We start from the raw sequence: 22,286 nt of genomic DNA, 5'->3' as shown, positions 1-22,286 counted from the left end.
GCCCCTTCAGTGCCAGGGTCCACAGGGCTGTGCATGCTGGCTCACTGTCACACTGTCATGGCTCACTGGGGCACTTGAAAAGACACCTGTGTCAAGTCAAAACGTCTGCTGTTGTTGTCAAAGTCTTGATACCTTAACAGAGTGAGTCAAAGCCGGACAGCTAAACAATGAGCTGACCCTCCACTCTTACCTTCTTAGTCAGACGTGTTGCTGCTATGATGCTAAAGCAATGTGAGAGTACTTACGCATCTGCTTTTGCGAGACAACAGTGATTATTTAAGAGATGAGACACTTTAGTGTCATTGCAGGCATACAACGAAATTACGTTCGGGAACTTTTAGTGATTTGTAAAACCACAAGAGCTCACAACCATTGCTGACATTTTTTTTTTGTGAGGACATTCTTTGATATCCTGTTAGAGATGAGCATTCACGTCCTTCGAGTCTGCCCGTGCGTCCATATATAGCCATGCAGACTTTACATTTTCACTACTTATTTTGCACCAGAAAATGGGTTAACTCTTAAAGGTACACAAATATTTTAAAATACCTTCTCCTCTGATGGTTTGGCGTAATTCAGTGTGACAATCGTGACCAATCTGAGAAATGCTGTCTAGAGCTTTTTTCATCGCACTTAACCAGCGTAATAAATACCAAGCCCGTGATAAATAAATGCAATTCAGCCATCATTCATTTTATATTTACACCTGTATTTTTTCCTACTGTGACACATTAAATGATCTTTTGTGGAAGAGGCCTGTTTGCTTTATCATTGGTTCCTTACAAAAGACCCACCTGTTAATTTATGTTTTTTTGTCTCTATTGCCCTTTATTCATACTGTTGGTTTTAACCTAATTTCCACTTCCTCAGTAGTGCTCTGAAAGGGTCTACATTAATTAAAATGATCATCATTCATTTGAAGACAATCTCACACGGACCCACCACAGTCCATTATGGATGGTGCTGTGATGGCACATCAAACGAGCCATTACGCTGGCTGATTACTACGACTGACTCTCACGGGCCAAACCTGGCAAAAAAGAGGCACCTGTTGCTCATTACCGCCGTCAGAGATGACAGGTCAGAGAGGCGAGTGGCCGGTCAATGGCCACCTCCTCTGCCTCTGCACATTACAATTGAGCCTTTGGAGCCGGCATCATCAATATGCAACTTCAAAAGCCCCTGGGAGTGAGCTGGAGAGGCACGTGTTTGTTAGCTGTGTGCTTGTGTGGCTCATTACGTTTGTGTGTCCCCCGAGCGAGCCACGGCCATTCAGTCCCTTTTGTGCGCCGAGCGAGTGAGGAGACGAGAGGCCCATCTAGACATGAGATCACAGATTATACACTTAACGCTTCGCCGAGAGGGCTCGACAGAGAGCGCAGGAGAGCAGAATTTGAAGGAGAGTGAGGGAAAAAAAAGAAAATACAGGGAACGAGAGAGGGAAACGAAAAGGGAGAAAAACAAACTGTAGGGCGAGGCCGATCGGAGGGAAGAGAAAACAGTGACGAGAAAGTGTGTGCGTGTGTGTGTGTGTGTGTGTGTGTGTGTGTGTGTGTGTGTGTGTGTGTGTGTGTGTGTGTGTGTGTGTGTGGGAGCGAAAAAAAAGACAATGAGGGCGAGACGGCGGCTGAATGCTATTGCGCTTTCTTATCAGAGCGATTTTATTGCCCACAGCCTCACAATGTGCAGTGGAGGGTTTAGCGTCTCGATGATGACCACAGCAAATCTCTAAAAAAAAAGATATGGATTACATTGGGGCTAAAGTGGCGACTAAACACTCAATAATCCACATTCTGTTTTCTGCACGACCTCATTTCTGGTCAACAGCATTGATAAAAGCGCCAGTTTAGGTCTCTGTCAGCGGCTCGGATTCATATTCAGGATAAACTTCTCCTAATCTTTGGTTTTCCAGTGCTTTTGGTTGAGGATGAGGGCTCACTGGCTTTTGGAAAGACGAGGGCGACAGGAATATTTGGGGCAGAACAAAAAAAGATATTGGCAATATGTTATCGAGAGAGTCATTTGACACCGAAACTAATTAACAAAATGAATTGATTAATCTACACAAAATCGTCAAATGATGATTTAGGTCATTTGTCACGCAAAACTTGGTACCTTTCATTGGATCACATGATACTAATCTGAATATTTTTGGACTGATTTCCAGACAAACGAGCATTCTGAATATGTCAGCTCGCTTCTTTTCTTGGTTTTATATCATAGTTAACTGAATATGTTTGGGTTTGTGCACAATGCACATTTTACAAACTAAATGGTTCATTTAATAATCCTAAAAACATAATAATTAGATAAGTGGATAATACAAAAAAAGGAATATTTGAAGCCCAACGTTAGTAACTCTCTGAAAGTTAGTGTGATAGAAAAAGTTGCAGTAGAGGAGGTGGAAAGAAAAGTTGGGGATGATGAGTCGCAGTCGAAAAGGGCAGCGCATGTGTCTCTGTCTCTGTGATGGTGATCAACAATGACATGTTGACTGAGTGTAGCCTCCAGACACAGAGGAAGGAGGGGGGGGGGGGAGCCCCCCGGACTGCATTTCCCATGGGCCTTTGTGCCAGTGTCTGCACAGATGGGAGATGGGACGACACACAGCCCCCAATCGCGAAACCCTGTTCAGAGCGACAACGTCACAATCACACAGTCAACACACACACACACACACACATGCTCGCACGAGTCAGCAAAATAAATGTAATCAGCCATAAGAGTTTGGAGTAGTTAAGAGCTTTTATGCATAAAGTGTAGGGCTTTCACTTTAGACTTTACAGGAAGAGCAAAGTGAAGTGCGCTGCAGAAATCACAGCGGAGCAGTTTTAGGAGCTAAGTAGAGAAAAACAAGGTTTCAACACACACATCACACACTGCAAAATCACAGTAATTACATAAATCCACACTGGGGAATATAAGGGTGGTTAAGGCCACAAGCAAGGCAGGTTCATGTGTGTGTGTGTGTGTGTGCGCGTGTGTGTGTGTGTGTGTGTGGTGAGGGCATGTATAAAATGTATAAATATCAGAACCTCGTAAGAAATGTTTGATGTAGACAACAAATGAATTTCCTCACCATAAAAACTGTAAATAAATGCATTATGGAAGGCTACATACTGCATGCTAAGTGACATTATGGATGTGTAATGAATCAATTAAGAGTACATTCTAAATGCTCTGCTCAAATGTTTATGAACGTGTCATTTCATTTAGCTGTCAAACAATATCTCAGTCACTCCTGTGAACTCGCTAGCTTTTTAGACTCACAACATTAACATAGAGTGACACGGGCACATGTCTTCAGTCTGCCAGACGCACTACAAAAACAACAGCGGTGCTGCAGATCCCTCAAGGCAGTAAAGTCTCTTCAGTGACATGAAAGTGATTTGATCGAACAAAGTCTGACACTAAACAAACCACTGTGTGCTTGAAGTCTGTCACAATGAGTGTTACTGCATGTACAGACAATGCATAATAAATAAAACTGCTTATTTATTAGCATGCTCAGGAGATGGTAATGTCTGACCGCTCGCTTTGGGTCCAGATTGAAATATCGAAACAATTATTTCATGAAATGCTATAGAATTCGGCACAGCCGTTTGGGGTCCCCAGAGGATGAACCCTACTGACTTTGGTGACCCCCTGACTTTTCATCTAGCGTCGGCGACAGGTTGACATTTTTTTCATCCAGAGTTTAATATTTTGGAAGGTAATGCATAGATTGCCTTCGATAGATTTGGCACCTTTGGTTATACCAATCCGAGCTAGCGCCATCATCGGGTCTGCTAACCGTCGGTATGCTAGCACCGTCATTGTGAGCATGCTGACATTAGCATACAGCTCAAAGCACTAGCACGGCCATCTCTCTTGGACTCCTGGTCTTATTTGAAGTGCCTGCTTATGTTGGAAATAAGTTTCGGGTTTTTTAATTGTAGAAAAATCTAAAAACATAACTAACTAAACCTTAAATAGTAAAATCTTTGTCAACATGAGTTGAACCCTGCCCCGGGTTGGATTCTATGTGTAAGAAAAGGCTTATGGATCATGGGAAACTAACAGATCTTCATCCGACCATTGCATTTTCCAAGGAGTGCAGATGGCAGTTCATTACAAGCGGATTCGTCAGCCACATACAGCAGCTCCATGCAGCAACCACACTTCATACTTTGACATCAACACTGTTCTCATCCCTCTCACTTCCCTCTCACACATAAGCCATCCAATCACGGAGCCAATACAGAAAAATGGGAGAAAATAAGCCGGGCTAAAGGTTTGGTTTAGAGTGCTTATCTGCTGGATAAGGATTTGCATTTCTTTTTTTTTCCCCACATACAATTTTTTTGTTTTTGTTTCCTTCATAAGTATAGACCACATTTTGTACTGTGCTCGTACCATCTTGTGAAGGGCTCACTGCATGGGTGCAATATGGTCTAAAAAGATATGAAATGCAATGTTTTTAAAATCACTAATCCGTTGAGACCGACAATGTACGGGTCTTCATCAGGGTCATTTGTCAGCGGCAGGAGACTTATAGTTCAAAGAGATAGTTTTGAGACCATATCCCACCCATGCATTGAACCAATCACCAGACGGAATATGCATGAATTCTGCATTAATGCATATAATAAAACATCAAAGAAAAAAATACTGTGAATCTGCAAAATCATTACATCAATGTCTTCATACATTTTTAAAAAGCTCTTGGGGAAAGTTGCAAACTAAATAGGAACTGAATTGCAAATTGTATGTCAAATTGATCGATAATTGACGTAGAACAGAGCCATATGTTTTATATATGTGTGCCGTGAAGAGGTCTAAACTCCAGCAACACCATGAAGCACTGAATGAATAATGTGCTATTCCGGACTGCACCATTTCATGGCTTGATGTGGCATATGGGGAAAGTCGTTTATGCATAAATATTGTGGTCCTTTGTCAAGGAAGGCTCGTTTCCAATCAGCCCGTGTGATCCTGTCAAGGGCGCTGTGCAGTGAGGGTGACAAATTCCAATCAAGCAACTGCTACCTCCAATTTAGCAAATAACTGTACGCTTTGCAGTTCCATTAGATTCAAAATACAGAGAATTGCGTTCACAGTGCCAAGAGCTGTACCCTGGGCACAGTTTCCACAAAAATAACCGTGAATGTGAGTCTGTACATACATCAAAGAGAAGCAAAGCTATTGAGTGTTCCCATGCATTGGCTTGTCAGTTTCTATTAACACTGCCAGAAACCAAAGAGGGAGAGCTGGATAGAAGAGGAGTGAGAGAAGGCGAGATAAGACAGTAATACCTGCTGTGATCTGTCTTTATGCAAGTCTCCATTTCTCTGCAGATCAGTTCAGTTGTGCCTTTTTTTTCCCCGCCTCCAACATCTGACTCAGAGCTTGTCAAGTGCAAGCTTGAAACATACTGTACGGACACATAGAGCCGAACGCGCACCAACACTCGACAAACTCAGCCACAACACGCACACACATACTCGGCATTCAAAGGGCGAAAAAGGCGAAACAATTCATTGCAAAAAGTCTTGTAGGTCTCAGTCATTCGCACATACACTCTCAGTTCGTCACTAACGCGCTCACATACACACAACACAGCAGCAGCAGCAGTGATTCACATGAATGACAGCATGAGCACACACAAATAGGAAGGAGTGGAGATAGAGGAAGAGTGTGGGGGTGGGGGGGGGAGCAGAGAATCCTCCCAAAATAATCCAATAATAATGAGGCGCCGTAATATTAGCATATGAGCAGCTTGTAAAAAAAAACAAATTTTTCAAAAGTCTGTTTACTGGAGTGGGAGGCGAAGGAGCTTTAAAAAGAGCAGAGAAGAAGAAGAAGAAGAAAACAGAGGAGCAGCAAAGAGGAAGAGATCAAGAGAAAGAGCTAGAAAGAGAGGCCACACGTCACAAACGGGGCAGAACTGAAAACAGCGATGGTGTGAATGTTTGCTTGGGAAAGCAGAGAGAAACGACAGATAGACAAGATGACAAATGCTGCAGACTCCTTTCAGCACAACGGACAGCTCCTGCTCTCCCCGCCGACAACGTGCAAGGATCTACAGTGGAAATCCTTCACGACGGCTGCGGAATTCATTGACAAACAGCTGAAAGTGCAAGTGTACTAATTGCTGTAGTAATACCGTGAAACATTTTCAAGGACTTAAAAAGGTCTGTGACAGAAAAATATGGCTTTGACACGAAATCCCGAAGCTGTGAGATGCATGCACCGCAGCAACACAGAACCGTACTGTTCTTGGCTGATATTCTCAGAAAAAAAAGAAGAAATATCCAGGTCAGAAACACACGCATGCACATACACACACTACGGGGATTGAGGATCGCAGCCAAGTGATCACAACTATGACTTCATCCAACCGCAGTTTAAAATGTCTGCCCCCTGATTGGCCAAAGAGGCTTAGTAACGGATCTAGCAATAAGCCTCGTCACATGCTATTGGGCAACAAACAAAAGATTTCTTTCCCCTTTTTGTCTTCCAAAAAACACCTAATGCGATACACGTGATGACGCACGTTGTGTGTAGATTCACACAGCTGTCACCGTTACCAAACTGGATGCTCAACAGAATGTCATAAAAACTCGTATTTCATGTTGGGAGGTTTGACAGCAAATACTGCAGATAAAAAGGCATCAAGAGTGAATACATCCTTCAACTACAAGTGCAAAAGAAGGTTCTATAAATGTCTGAAGATATTCATGCTACCAAATACACAAACAAATATGACAGCGTACAGCTAGTTTGTTCAGAGTTGGGCATTATACACGAAGAAGGTTTTGTTTTCAACCTTGTTGGTTTGTCTGTCAGCTGGATATCTAAAAGATATATTTACAGATTTATATTAAATTTGAAGGACTGACTGAATTATTGCCATGTTTTTAACTATAAGAGGGTTGGAGATTTTAATTTAAATTCTATACATATATTCCCTGCAAAAGAAATTCAGCTTTTAAATTTAGTGACAGAAACTATGTGTTTGAGACTAACCGTGTTGGAATACTACTTAGAATCATGCCTCCCAGCTAATAGTCCACTTCATTTTCTCATGAATAAATTTACATCCATCAATTCAAGCTATAGCTTTTTTCGATTGAGTTTTTTTGCGGTTCATCCAGTGTCATCGAGTGTTAGTTGGGTCCTTCCCAGGAAAAGGAGACAAAAAGGAAGTTATAAACGTGGTTTAATAGAAGGCGCATACAAAGTATTGGGACACATGTTTCAGTAGCGGAAACCACTGAGGATGATCAGAGAACACTGGAAACACTGGGATCAAATGTCATCTACAGGAAATCACAAAAATGACACAACAAAATACTCCAGAATCACCGCTTGCTAAGCAGGATATCAACAAATAAAAATGTGATTATTGATAATTCAACACTTGAAACTGACAATTCTATCAAAAAGCAATGGTAGCCAAGGGAACACCTACCCTCTCGCATGGAAATGCCTGGGCCTGACAGACAAGAAACGGTTATAAAAGGTATGTGTCAAGACCTCAAGACTTCTGGTTTAATAGAAAAGGGCCAAAGGCAACTTCTCTTAGCAGGGGACAGAAGGTCTAGAGGAGAAGAGAGAGGAGTGTCGAGGCATCCGCAGAGAGAGAAAGAAGAAAGAGCTGAGCGAAAGAACTACGAGACAGAGAGAAAATAGCATCACGAAGAGGTGGTGATTGAGAGGGCACCATTGAACGGACAGCATGAAACAAATGGGACCTGCTATTGAATTCCACCAGACACAGAGGGAGCACGAAGGAGACATAATGTGTAGGAGGAGGTGTTGAAGTGTCTTTTTGCCCTCTTCTACTCGGAAAACAAAAAAGGCACATTCCATTGAGGACAAGTGGAAACTCAGTTTTCCTCTCTTTTAATGTTTTCCTCAAGACAGGCAGCAACGAGGGCATCCCTGTGTGTTATGTCACGGGAGTTGAGGAAGGAAGGACTTAAGGCTGATGTACTTTAACAAGGCCATCTCAAATGTGCTCATGTCAAAGTCGCTGACAGGAAGTGGAGTCCTACAGGGCATCCTGCATGTTGCTTACACCTCACTGGGCTCATCACGGATGGAAATAGAGACGTGGGACCGAAATCTGGTCGACTGGATGACAAAACAAATGTGTTTCGTATGCCGTGTTAGTGTTTCTCACTCGTTCGTGTGTCTGCCTGTGGGATGAGGCAGGTGTCGACTAGCTGATGCTAAGTTCAAGGGTCAGCAGATAAGCCCTGCAGACCAGACTCAGGCCAGGCTGGTGGCAACTCAGGATCACTAATCTGTTTGTTTGGTTCGGTTGAGTGTATGTGCTGCAGCAGATAAGATGTGTGCATGCATGACTGTAAGCACTCGCGCACACACACAGAGAATTGTGCACGCGTTCACCATCCGCTGAAACAATGGAGAGTACTGTTCCATTGAGCCACAGCTGATGGAGGATAAGAGAGGCAGCAAGCAGCTCCAACGAGTCTCAGTAATCCATCATCATAAGACAGGGTCGGGAATGACACACACAAACACACACACACACACACACAAATAGAAAGTAGGGTTGGAGAGGTCAGTGGAGCACGATTAGTAATTTGTTATTGAGCAAAAAGACCACACACATACTGTACGTATAATCATAAGTCAAGTTAGACCCCCAGAGAATCTAATTCTAAGCAGACGAAACACACAGAACCCCGTCATGCCGAAGCAAAACTTGGCTCTCGACATTTAAAACAGTTAGATAAAAACTGTTATTATTTAAACGTTTGGCGCAAATAATCCGCACCAACTTCTCCAGTGTTGAGGTGTTTCTGTGCTACAGGCCTGTCTTCAGACTGTTTGAAGCTGGTGCTGTTTGAAGTACAGCAGTAACAGTGTAGCAGTTGTCAGAGGCGTGTACTTTGGAAGTAAAACCTTAAAAAAAAAAAAAAAGGAACCATTAGAAGTTTGCATTTGTGGTGATCAACTACGGTTCAGATCTTTTGCATATTTTGACCAATGCAAAATTTTTACATAAACCATATTTTTCACATCAGCTCCTTCTGTTTTACACTGGGAGGTTTGCCTTATTTGCATGCCCTTAGGGGATCTAATACATTAATACTTTATGTCATAGCTTCCATTACGATGGAATAATTTACAAACAGTGCCTTCCTCCTGGAGGACATTTTCATGGATACTAATGGATAACTAATAGATATGAGTAACCAAAGTAAAACCTTCAACTGCAATAATGTATGATACAGAGTTTCAAATGCTTCAAATCTGCAACAAATATCGATTTGTTAATAAGGTAGACAAGAGACTGAAATGCTGATCAGATGTTTCATTTCCATTAGGTAGAGAGCTAGTGAGCTGAGTTCAGAGTTAAATAGCCCAATGCAGCCGCCATTCAGTTGGGCAGCGGCCAATGAGGTAGACCAACTCCATTTCCAGACTAATGCCATTCAAATAATATAACGTGTTCAAATAAAACTAATTACGACAATAGTATCATATTCTTAAATACACCCAGTTTGAGTGTTATCAAGAGGTTTCCTTAGAAAGAAAAAGATGAGGATATCAAACGTGAAATGTGGCAAAAACTATTTCCTATCCAAAGGTCACATCAGCAGAAAATCCATTCTCAAATATCAAAGCCTATTGCTAGCATGCACTCACAGCCTTGAGAGCTCACGCTATCATACAGGAGAAGGCCAAACAGAGAAACGAAAAGAAATATTTGATTTAAAAAAGATTGCAAGACTAAGATTTTTTTTTTTAAATATATATATATAGACATCAAGTGCTATTGCAAAGTGAAAAATAATATCAGGAAACGAAATAACCCTTCGGCTGAGGTAGGAGGGTGTGTGAGTCAGTTCAGAAAAACAAATACAGACAGATCCTAAACCATAAATATTAAGTCTAAAGGCAAAAATAATCCCAGTGCAAATTCAGTCCCCTAGGCAAGAAAAAAATAAAATTATATATATAAACACTTAATCAATTCATTGTCTAACTGAGTATGATCTAAAATGTCCAATTTTCCCTTTGCTAACACGGAAAAACAGACTCTAACAAGACCTTTTTGGATCCGTTCATTAGCTTGATTATAAGAGTGTGCTTCTCTGCATTCACATTTGGTATTTCAGCCTAATAGTTTTCCAGGAACCAGAGACTGAATGTCGTGGTGACTCGGTGAGGGTTGAGGAGCAGCGTGGAGGATGTGGATGAGGAGGCGGGAGGGGTAAAACAGTGAGTCACCACTGCCAGTTGTTGGCTGCAAAAATCCTCAATCTCTTTTTACCAACGGGGTATTGCACTGATAGCTGTACAGATAACTAAAGATGGGTCAGATCAGTTCATTATTTGATTATCTGCTTTGTGTAGCAGGTAAAAATTTAAATTTGTCCAATACTTACTACTACAATACTAGCTGTGGCCAAATACCTGCCAAACTAAAATGTTAGCATGCTTACACACCAAGCTAAGATGGAGACTATATGGTAAACATTATAACTGCTTAGTCTTGGCATGTTAGCATTGTCAGTTAGCAGAGTACAGCCCATAGACGATGATATTTAAAGATGCTAAATACATTTCTGTTGCCTCTCAACATGGCGGCGGCTGAGCCGGCGGTTCGCGGCGAATGGTGCGAACAGCGCAAACCACAGGCAAACAGTGTTCAAACAGCTAACAGAGCTAACAGTGTTCAAACAGCTAACAGAGCTAACAGTGTTCAAACAGCTAAGAGAGCTAACAGCGTTCAAACAGCTAACAGAGCTAACAGCATTCAAACAGCTAACAGAGCTTAAAGTGTTCAAACAACTAACAGAGCTAACAGCGTTCAAACAGCTAACAGAGCTAACAGTGTTCAAACAGCTAACAGAGCCAACAGCGTTCAAACAGCTAACAGAGCCAACAGCGTTCAAACAGCTAACAGACCTAACAGTGTTCAAACAGCTAACAGCGTGATCAGCTGTAAGCGCCGTATGAGCGCAGTGCAGAGCGGCGGCGGTGAGCTAGCTTGTGGGACACGCTCATATACAATGTTATGCTATGCTATGTCCAACTAAACACACAGAGGGAGAGCGACTTCATCCTCTGCTAAGGTAGACGTTACTCCACTATATAGTGGTCAACACTACTGCACCGACAGTCGGCGACCACACAAAATGATATTGTTGAATAAAGTCTCAGTACTCCACGGTAGATGAGGATACTGTTCTTTATTTCCCTTGCTGGCATGGACCAGAGCACTCAGACCGGACTTCATTATCTGTGCTAAAAAAACGATGTCGCTGCAGTACTAGCCAGCCTCACAGCCACAGAAAAGGGAAACAATAAAGCAGCATATTGTGCCACTGTTTGGTCTGTTGAGCTGGTTTTCTTTGGAGTGTTCAAAGCATTACCAAGGCCTGTCTCGTATCAAGTTGAGCTGTTTTATCAACGAAAAAAAAATCCCCATTTCAAATCATAAAAATCCTTGTTTAACCCACTCGTTCATCCACAGCTCTCTGTCATTACTGAAGTGGAGTTATTAGATGAATTCCTTTAGGGATCGCAGCTCTCATCTGCATTCGCTAGTTTAAGTCTATTTCAGGGGGAGAACATGCAGTCCTGGTTCATTGTTCACTCAGTGCAGACTACAGATGTGAGCGATGAGACTCTAAAACAGAAAATGTTTTGGTTTGATAGCGAGTGTAGATCTACCAACCAGTTTAATGTGGTGTTTAATGACTGCAGGAGATGTATGTGCATAGCAGGGAGATGCTAGATGTCAAAGGTATAAAATAACATTAGGAGTAGTTCTTGAATGCTGAAGTTACACACACACACAAACACACACACACACACACACACACTACAAAGTTTGCTATAATCAACCTTCGGCCACTGCAGTATGCAGCATGATGAATAGCTTCACAGTTAGCTATACTTCACAGTAAAGCAGATGTGTGTGTGTGTTTGTGTGTGTGTGTGTGTGTGTGTGTGTGTGTGTGTGTGTGTGTGTGTGTGTGTGTGTGTGTGTGTGTGTGTGTGTGCGTGGAGCCAAGGGAGAAAAGCGAAGTAGGCCAGCATGAATATAAAATCACCCCTGCCAGGCAATGATGTGGGCTACAAGAAGGAAGGGAGCAGTGTGCGAGTATATTTGTGTGAATGTGTGTGAGTGTGTGTGTGTGTGTGTGTGTGTGTGTGTGTGTGTGTGTGTGTGTGTGTGTTGCCAGAGAAAATGTGCAGATGAAGGTGTAGACTAGAGCAAGGGTTTTTAGGAACACTCATTTATCAACTCTCTGGGATGTTGGGGGCACACAACAGCGCACAAGCACCAGGTAAATTAAACAAAGCTGCTTGTTATAATGTGAAGATTAGTGCATTGTACGGATGCCAGACTGAAACACACACACACACACACACACACAAACAAACAAACAGGTGCAAACATAGCACCAAAAACATTTTTCAACAGCATGTTTGATCCAAATGTGCTGTAATAACGTTCTATAGAAGTGACACCCACAACCTACTCCCAATAATCTCTCTCTCACACACACACACACACACACATTAGGGGAAAAAAAACACAAAAGAGCCAGACACAAAGGCATGAACCTGCCAGACACAATAGTGTTGAAATAAGGAGCATGAAGGAAGAAAACAAGAATAATCAAGAGCACAAGCTTCCTGTAGCCTTTATATGGATATCAGTGCAGAAATGAATAATGTATTAGACCGAGTGGAACAGCAGAAAATGTATCAAATAACACTTTGATAACTTATAGTTTTAGTAATGTATTGAGTAAAATTACACAGACGTTACTTTGGACTCTGGGGCTTTATTAAAAAACCCTCAATAAAAAAACATTAATATAACAAAGGTACAGGCGAAAATCCCTTACAGAGTAAATTCAACCATTTATTGTGGGTTTCTTTCTTTTTGTTACTTCACTTTCTATTATTAAAGTATATTTTGATAAGATCTCACCACTGGAGGACTGTGCTAAACAGTGTACAATCATCTAGACTTCTCCTCTGAAAATATCCAGGTATTTAACAAAACCAGTCAGTATAATTATTACAAGTTTCATTAAATAAATAGTTAAGATAGTGGAGAAATCCCTGCAATTGAAAATGAGGGATGTAAAGAATGAAGCAAGCAGAGGTGTGATTTTTTTGGGGTTAACAGTGATTACATCTATAGTTCTGTAGTTTGCAATGAGCACATGCTTTGCATGTGAAATTTCTGTTTAATTCACAATACCCACTCTTGTAGCAGACCAATGCAATTAATTTATAATAGATTTCTGACGTCTGGTGGCGATTTTGGCATCAATGTAAACTGACTTGTTACAGCACTATTAGAAAAGGTTGTGCAGTACTCTCCTTCCATGTAAGAGGTCAAAGATACAGTACAACAACGACCTTCAACAGGACATCTATTTCTGTCTTTGTCTTCACTGAAAAGATGACAATGAAGCAAGAATCCTAAAAATAAAAAAAGAGCATAAGTTCTTTTTGTCATCTCCCTCCGTCCTCCTCTTCAACTCTTCATCCACACTCACACAAGCACGGCCACAGAATGGCAGACGTATGCTTAACAGCAAATAGTCTCCCTCCAAGCTTTCCTCAGCTCAAAACGTGGCAAAGATGAGTGGAAGGAGAAAGTGAGTGGAGAAAATGTGACTGCAGACAGCTCCATTACCTCCTCACAATAGGGATCATACACATTCATCCACCAGCCGATTCACCCGACTAGGGATTCAGGGAGCGGGGGACAAGATTACACCGAGGGGTTAGAGAGATGGATGTGCTTAGAGGAGATAAAGACTGGAGAGACAAAGGAAGCGACACAGAAGTAACAAAAGGTGTCATTAAGCAGGGATTGGACATTTATTTCTTGTGTTCCCCCCATTCCCAGAAGTTGCCCTCACCCAAAATCGGATGTGGCTTATCCTCGGGGGGGGGGGGGGGGGGAACAGCATCTGGAAAGAGCATCTAACGAAGAATGAGGAGGGGAGCAGAATATAGAATCTGTAAGACGCGGATAGGTCGACGGTTTAGACTCACACTTTCACACATAGACAAATCGGACTCGAACAAGAATGGTGTTGTGATTCTTTAGAAAGATACATTTGGCTCTGAAGGCGATCACTATGGAGAATCTTGCTAGTAAGAGGATTTTGGGGGTTGTTGTTTAAGGGACATCTACACTTTTAGATTTGTAATTTGTCCTTTCTCTCTCTCTCTCTCCTTGGATATTTGTCAGGTGGAAATGGTTTCTAGATTGCCTGGCATGCCTCAAGAGTGTGAACTCAATTTCACAGAGGAACGCTAACCATGCTAACAAGCCAGTAGAGGCTAATCTCCCAGTGTGACAACCGAATGATGATGAGAAATGGCCAATTAAAACTCAAAATGTCAAGGTATCTCTAGCAGGCGTCGTGCTTTTATGTAAAAAAAAAAAAAAAGTGTGCAAGCACTCCCAGTCTACTCAGGTCCCCGGCACTCCTGCATCACCGGGAGCAGAGGAGAGGGGAGAGTAGTGATACACACAGCGTGGTGAGGCTCCACAGGGGGGGGGGCAGAACTCATCAGACCCCCACAGTACACCATAGAGCTGGACTGGAGCTTTGGTACACTCAAGAAGAAAAGAAGGACCTGAAGGACAATCACAGGCTTTTCAATCCCCTCCCCCTCTAAAACTCAGTTTACCGACTGTCTCACTAGAGTGAAGACGAGCATCCCTCGCATATCAACTGCTGCCACCTCTCTGTCTCTCTCCAGCTCATGCTGGGGTCAGGACAACCCAGCTGTGTGATAGATAGCGAAGCCATTCATGACCTTGCAGTGGAAGCCACACCCACTGTCCTCCACCTCCACAGCACGTATGTTTGTATGTGTGTGTGTGTGTGTGTGTGTGTGTGTGTGTGTGTGTGTGTGTGTGTGTGTGTGAGACAGAGTGAGAAACAGCGTTCAAGTGGCAGCCCGTATAAAACCATGTTGACTTGTGATTTTGTTCCTTGGGCCAGCACCAACGTGGTTGTTACCGTTAGCTAGCGTTGCTCACTGGCCGTAGCCCCGAGGCGCAAAGTGACTAAGCTTCTCTGCAGCATTACAGCAGCTAGTCTTTCTCCAAAATAACCCCCGACAGCATCGCGCAGAGGCCTGCAGAACACGTGCAAAATGTGTGCATCCTCTTTCTGAGACATTGTGTTTGTCTTGAAATTTCAGGGTTCCTCCGAATGTTTTTCTTTTCCTGACTGCAGCATTAGCCCGAGGCTAATGTTCCCTTCCCTTCATGAAGACAGGCTACACCAGCAGTTCTGCTATTCAGAAATGAATTCAGTTAAAACATAACTAATATTACATGTAGAGCTGAAACGATTTGTCGATTAATTGAGTTGAGTTGACAGAAAAAATGAGTGTGGTACTTGAGAGTTCGGGTAAGTTGTGTACTATTAGCTATTAAGTAGCGTACAGCTCATGGTTTGGGTTAAGCTAACGTTAGCGTAAAAAAATGGTAGTAAGGTGTGCTCTGTCTGATCAGGCCCTATATGATAATTCAAGACAATAGTGGTCAGACTAATTATCAAAATAGTAGCCCTGATAACATTGTTTTCTGACTTTGTTGTTGTCCCAATTTAATGGATATTACACAATAACTGCTAATAGGCTATCCATGCACAGTAAAAAGGGGTTGAATGTAGCATTTGGACAAAAGATATTACTATAATAATAAAAGTATAAACAAATGAGACCACCGCTGAGCTCATTGGCGATCTCGACTGGCCTCTACTCTACTTCACAATGTCTGCTACTGATTTAGGTTTCACATTAAAAAATCAGTTGAGTCACTTTATGGCAAAAGGCAACACTGCCTGGACACAAACCAGGAAGAGGAGGCCAGCAGCGCCAACACAAAGAGAAAGAAAGGCAACAATCTCATAGCAACACAAAACTCTCCTGGAAAATGTTGATCGAAATGCACGAAAGGCAACACGAGCAATTGATGATGAAACAACCGACGTCCAATTCATTGGATAATAAAATAGGGATGCTGTATAGAGCTCATTTAATTGTGTGCGTTATTAGCAGTACAACCAAACCAAGCTTATGTTCCATAACTGAAAACCGTTAAATGTCTTTTGTATTAATTAAAGTCCATCAAAGATCATTATCTACGCAGACCAGCAAGGCTATTACAGTCTATTAGTGGGATGTTTGCTGTGAGAGTCATCTGCATGGCTGTGAGCACACGATGACGCATTGTTATCCCATCACAGTGCTGCAGGGAAATAGTTAGCCTCTGCCCTCAGCATGCAGCCACAGGGCAAACTCGGAAAACAGTTCAACTGAATTTTACGCTGCAAAAAAAAACACCTCAGGGCGAGATAACATATACTCACGTAACACGTTTTTAAATTGGGCGACATATTCCTTTAGAAATCTGTGCACTGATGGCCCTGCTCTCCAGACGTAGGGTCATTGTGTTTTATGTTCATATATATACTTTTGTTTGTATATTTATATTTGCACATAGTAGTTAAATGTTTATGCTTACCTTTGTTCTACTTTGTTGTTGTTTTTGTCAATTTCTGTGTATGTACGTTGAGAGCAACGGAAAAAAATGGAGTCAAATTCCTTGTATGCGTACACACACATGGCCAATAAAGCTGATTCTGATTCACTTATTTTTGTTTGGTTGTTTATCCTTCAGAAAAAGAGAGACATCCATATATATATATATCAATATTGTGATATGAGACTATATATCGTCTATTTGGATATCAAAACATTGTATGAGTGTCCTTTCCTGGTTTAAAAGGCTGCGTTACAGTAAAGTTATGGATTTTTCTGAACTTAACTGTTCTAGCTGGTCAATAATATTGTGATACTTGATTTGCTCCATGTCACCCGGCCCAGGTTGCTACTGTTTGTCCCGCTATATGTCTGTGGGTGTGTTTTTTGGGTCCGTGAGTGACGGACTCGGTATATTGGTTGACCTTGGCGATCGTGGAGTGTGTGGACAAGAATAATGAGACATTTGCTAACAGAGACTCAGTGGGACCACTAAAAGGGCGCAGGGGGGGATCGACAGTGCCAGAAGATATTGCATCTGACCGAGAAAGGAAGGTGAAAAGAGAGAACGAAGAGCAAAAAGAATGTGCATGGAGACAAAGAGTGAGGCAGAGTGTGCCACCAATCTTTTTCTATGCCAGACAAACACTCCAGTTTGATCCCAAAAAGAAACAGAACAACTAGATAAAGCTGTCTATAAATAAGCACAGCTGGTGCCGTATTAAGGCGAGACTGACAGTACTGCCTGTAGATGCATTTGAATTACGCCTCTCCATTCTTCAAACAGAGATTTCTCCTCACTTCCTCCAATATCCAACGTCACAATTTAAATCATGTCAAAGACAATAACCACAGCCTAAGTTGTGAACCATTAACAAAAAAACTAAGATTAATTTAGTCGTTAAGTCATTTTTTTATGCTCTTTCATGCTGAATGACTTATTTCAAAGAAACTTAGCACATCTCTGGTGAACACAAGACTCAAAGTAGAGCTTTGGAGTGATTCTTTGTGGACAGAAATGGCAATAATGATGAAGTTGCGGGAAGTTTAGCAGTAAGCCTTACTAGCTAAAAGTGGATGGCTGGATTTCCAGCATTTTAAATCCGTCACAGTACCTCTGCTGCTCCATTTGTCTGTGTCAATTTGTCTGACCTTTAAAACAGAATGTTGTGACGTTGTTGGACGGCGAGGGTGAAGCAAAGACAGATAGTAAAGCGCCAGGTAGTCCTTCATGATTAACTTCTCTTCCATATATTTACCGTAGACTGATATTTACAGGGAAAAAAAAGATATTTGCTAGCTGTGATTGGATATTTTTTTGAGCACACCTCACACCTTATTTGAGGACACACTAAAACCTGACCCGTGTATTTCTAAGGGGAAAGTAAAGTACCCTGTCCTGTAGGGTGTGGTGTAGTACAGTGGTCCCCAATCTTTTAGGCCTCCGACCAAACAAAGAAATGTCTACTTGTGACCCATCATCGGCAGTTGAATATGTCTATGGGTTATGACCAGCTCGACCAAAGAAAATATTTTGTTTCCCTATTTTTAGAGGCTGGAAAATGTCGAACTATTCAGCAATTTTCAAGTAAAAAATCGATCTTACGTTGTTCTGCTCCCCTGTCCCGTTTATCATCTAAAGACCCTTCAGATTTATCATGTTATACTCAAAAGACTTGACGCACATGCATATAAAAGAAATAGCAAATGAGAAGAGCAACATAACAAATGACCCAAGCAACCCAACGTGCTTTTCACACAAAATCAAGCAATATCTTTTGGAAAAATGGTTCATCCCTCCAGTAGAGATCCAGAGTCTGGTGGCTCATGGTGGCCCATCACCAATCCAATTCACTGACGATCCCACTGAAGATCTAGCTGCACTAGTGTGCGCCCTTTAAAGTTTAAGATGTTTAGTACTAGACGGCTTCAAGCCACGACCATATTATCGTATAATAGGAGACGAGGAGACAAACAAAGATGAAGATAAAGAAAGAGCGAGAGAGAGAGAGAGAGATGCTGTGGCAGCGTACTGTGACAGAAGCCCGGAAGTGGAGAGCAACACCAGGTGGTCGAGCGTCTGGAGGCAGGCAGTCAAAGAGCAGTGTTGCCTTGACAACTGTGATGCCTTGCCGATGATAATAACTGAGCACCAGCAGCCCACACACATAATGCAAGTGTTTTTATGCTGTATGCATGCACTGCATGTGCACAGTTGCTGTATTTAAAGCAGAGCAGCAGTGCTCTGTGGTTTCTGTATCAGCATCAGTACAGCAGGCATTCTGGCCAGAGTTGATTGTTATTGTCTTCTCTCTCTCTTCTCTTCTTCTCCTTCTTTCTAGAGACAGTGCAGTTCATCACTCGCCAACGGCCAGCATCACACCGTAGAGAACAAGGAGAGTATCCGATCCAGCCGACAAGCCATCTGTTCGCCCAAGCCGCAGTGGGATCTGATCAATACGGCCGCGGTGGACGGTGGATGTGGCTGCTGTGGCCTCCCACACTGACTGGAATAATGGATCAGCTTTTGGGTCACAGTGGACTCATTGTACCAGCAGCATGACCGCTGAGGTTCCAGCCTCCACACCTCTTTTGTTTCAACTCTTTTAATTAAGGAGCTGGGCAACAGAATTCCCTAACAGGCTTAGCTATTGGCAGCCTCGCAACCACAACTGATTGTTCAATTCAGGATTTAGGAAGTAAAGCTTTTTGTATGGATAACACATAGTGCTTTAATTTGTCAGGGTGTCAGGCCTTTGTGTGTTAATGCATCAGACCAACATGTGGGCCTAAACGCAGGTATTTATGCAAAAGAAATGGGGTCCATTTCAGTTGAACGCTCTGATGATCCGATGTGGACCAATGCAGAGTCCTTTCCTCTTCCGCTGCATCAGCTGGTGATTTCTGAGCACATAGCCACTGCAGCATCCTACCACCTCATCCTCCTCCACTCTCTCTCTCTCTCTCTCTCTCTCTCTCTCTCTCTCTCTCTCTCTCTCTTCTCCTCCCCCACCCTCCATCAACCCCCTCTTCTCCTCCTCCTCCTCTCCACCTGCTTTTAAATGCATGGCGCTGCCCTGCCAGGCCAGTCTATGCAGGCAGCATCTCTCCTCTCAGCCCCTCCAGAGTGAAGGAGGAGGCTGTGGAACAGGATGGATGGTTATCAGCATGCATGCAGCCAGCGAGGGGGGGGGGGGGGGGGGGGGGTTGTAAGGGAAGGAGACAAGGTCGGAGTGAGCCAGCAAAGCCCCTCTGCTCTTCTGTGTAGTACCAATAATCGATTGTGGGGGGGGGGGGGGGGCGACCTGAATCCGGACGGCTCACCAGACTGACTGCGAGGGAAATGGTTTAGCCCAGATGTAGGCTGTCCTGCTCCAAGCATCAGTGAGTAAATAGGACCCCGATATAGTCCACCTCCAGACAGCACTGAACTGAAATCGGGTTATAATTTACGTCTACGTTGTTCGACTTCTTCCTCAAAAAGAGAATGAATAATGATCAGAGCCCCCCTCTTTTGGCAGATATGTAACACCATGCAGTACACGCCATCGCCTGATGCACGGAGGAGGGAAAAACAGCCTGGCAGCATCCAACACACACGTCCTATATCCTCCTAACGCATTAGTCCTCCAGACCTACGTCTGCTGTGCATTTCGCTCCTCTGTTTCGTAACAGGGAAATACGTCCAAAAAAAACCACCCAGCCTGGATTAAAACCCTCTCATGTGTAGGGGAGGCCCAGCATCGCCGACTCAACCTAAAGATGGAAGGAGGGGGGGGGGACGTACAACTGCTCCATAAATAAAAATGATCGCGGTTGCCCTGGCCATGTCTCAGCTACCTATACATCACTCCTTTGCGCACAGGATGCAGGGCCCTGCCTTCAACAATAGGCCCATGCATAATTTTTAGCCATTCTCATACACACACACTCACACACACACACATATGTCGATGGATAGCATAATGCTAGTCGGCCTTTGTTCGTGTTGGATTGATTTTTTTGTTTCAGTTGCTCCACAGACAGTGCATGCCTCAGTGTTTTCGTTCTTTAGGGGAAACGAAATAATTCCGTTTGGTGCCTCGCGTGTTGTGCGCAACATTGTAGCCATTCGCCGTGTGCTGGAACCTCAATGCATCACTTCAGGGCACATATCGGGGTCATGGAGAGAATAGCCTGCACACACTTTCCCCTGTGCACTACAGTTTTAAACTGCAAACGTGTTTTCCTTGTTGCACCGCAACACTGGTCATTTAGTCAACAATGGCTGGTGATCAGACTACCCTTCATGCCTTCGTGGGGTCACATGCTTTCCTTTAAGTTCCTCTGGGCTTTACAATAATACAGCTTCAGCCTATTTATCCCCCAAAACACACACACACACAGCCTCGTGAATGCTCTTTTTTTTTAATCTGCAGAAAAAGAAAACCCCCACATCCCATCATCCGAACAAACAAATGACATCATCTCCTGAAAGCCACACAAAACATGGGAGTGAAGCATCGTAAATAAAACATAGCGGGTTAGCACAGCACTGTGCTCTATGGCTGCCTTTCTGTGTTTCTAACAGTTTTGCATCATGTTTTACACTCACCAGGTTCAGCACCGTCTCCACGATGTCCCTGTTGCTAACCTCCCCGACCTGGATCAGGCCCACCAACACGGCGAATTTCATCTGGATATTCCTGATCGGGACAGCGGGGTTGATCGCCCCGGCCGGGAGGACCATGGAGCCGGCTGAAGACACCATCCTTTCCCCGGTGGCGCCGGAGCCAGCGCCCGCGGCGACCTGCTGGACGGAGGAGCCCGGCGGCGGATGGGAGTCTCGGTCTGTGTCCGTGAGCGAAGAAGTGGACCCCGGTGGTGCTGAAACCGGCTTCTCGCTCGACATTTCCCCTTGGAAACAGGGAGGAGAGGAGCGGTCGCCGCTGTCTCTCACACCTGGTCTGCAAGCTCGAGCGTCCGCTGCTACACAAAAACCATCCACTGCGCAGAAGAAAAACAAGGGAGAGCGGTGTTTCGAAAGCCCTCTGAAGTCACCCTATCCTCCTGGAAATGTGTCGGGATTCATAGGGCTGGAAAAAAAGGGATGGAGGTATGACAGAATGGTAGCCTCCGCTTCTTTCTCTCTCCTCTCTCTGTCTCTCTCTCTCTCATTGGCAGGTTGCAGTCAGTGCGGTCGTCGAGGAGAGAACGCCATGTTGACGCCCCCTGTCTGCGGCAGCGCGCGCTAGCCACACATGCGCACTCGGTAGCTTTCTGGTAGGGCGCTGAGGCGGAATAACATGGAGCCATCCGTGCATGGGTTCATGCAGATATAACAGTGCCACCTGAACAGCAGTGATTTGTTTTTGTTTTGATTTTGTTTCGTTGTTTGTAGGCTACTTTAATGTTTTTAATATCGAAGGGCTCTGGAGATGTCAGTGTGGAAAAGTGAAGACGAGCTGAATACAGTGATTTAAAAAGAAAAAGCAACAATAAATACTGGTGGGCATATTGTAGGTGCAGTAGAGCGGCAATTCATATTGAGTTCAAGCCGTTTAGGGAGTCTGGCTTCCAGACGGAGGCTGTTTGTAATTTCAGAAGCCATCTGTCCCACTTATTTCTGTCCCTATATTTAACCTTTGTTTCCTTATTAAGCATCACAGATTTGCTCTTCGGACACTCACCTCAAGATTTTGAATATTTGTCTTACCTCTGTTCCTCTTTTTCTAATGTCTTCA

The 22,286-nt window shown here is 43.4% G+C and overlaps 1 protein-coding gene across 3 annotated transcripts in view; it reads right to left on the bottom strand.

Annotated features, from left to right (window-relative positions):
• Positions 1-21,454, bottom strand: part of nbeaa (neurobeachin a) — a gene marked incomplete at both ends in the record, with an annotated part of 82,852 nt that extends 61,398 nt beyond the window's left edge. For all 3 annotated transcript variants that reach the window (XM_079172192.1, XM_079172190.1, XM_079172191.1), the window contains one exon: positions 21,158-21,454. In XM_079172192.1, coding sequence (XP_079028318.1) covers positions 21,158-21,454 — 297 coding nt within the window. The remainder of the gene's footprint in view (positions 1-21,157) is intronic.
• Positions 21,455-22,286: the final 832 nt, after the last annotated feature.

This window comes from Pholis gunnellus (genome assembly GCF_910591455.1).
Source record: "Pholis gunnellus genome assembly, chromosome: 13".
Taxonomy (NCBI): domain Eukaryota; kingdom Metazoa; phylum Chordata; class Actinopteri; order Perciformes; family Pholidae; genus Pholis; species Pholis gunnellus.
The sequence above is the reverse complement of the archived record's forward strand: the minus strand, read 5'-3'. Positions and strand labels throughout refer to the sequence as shown.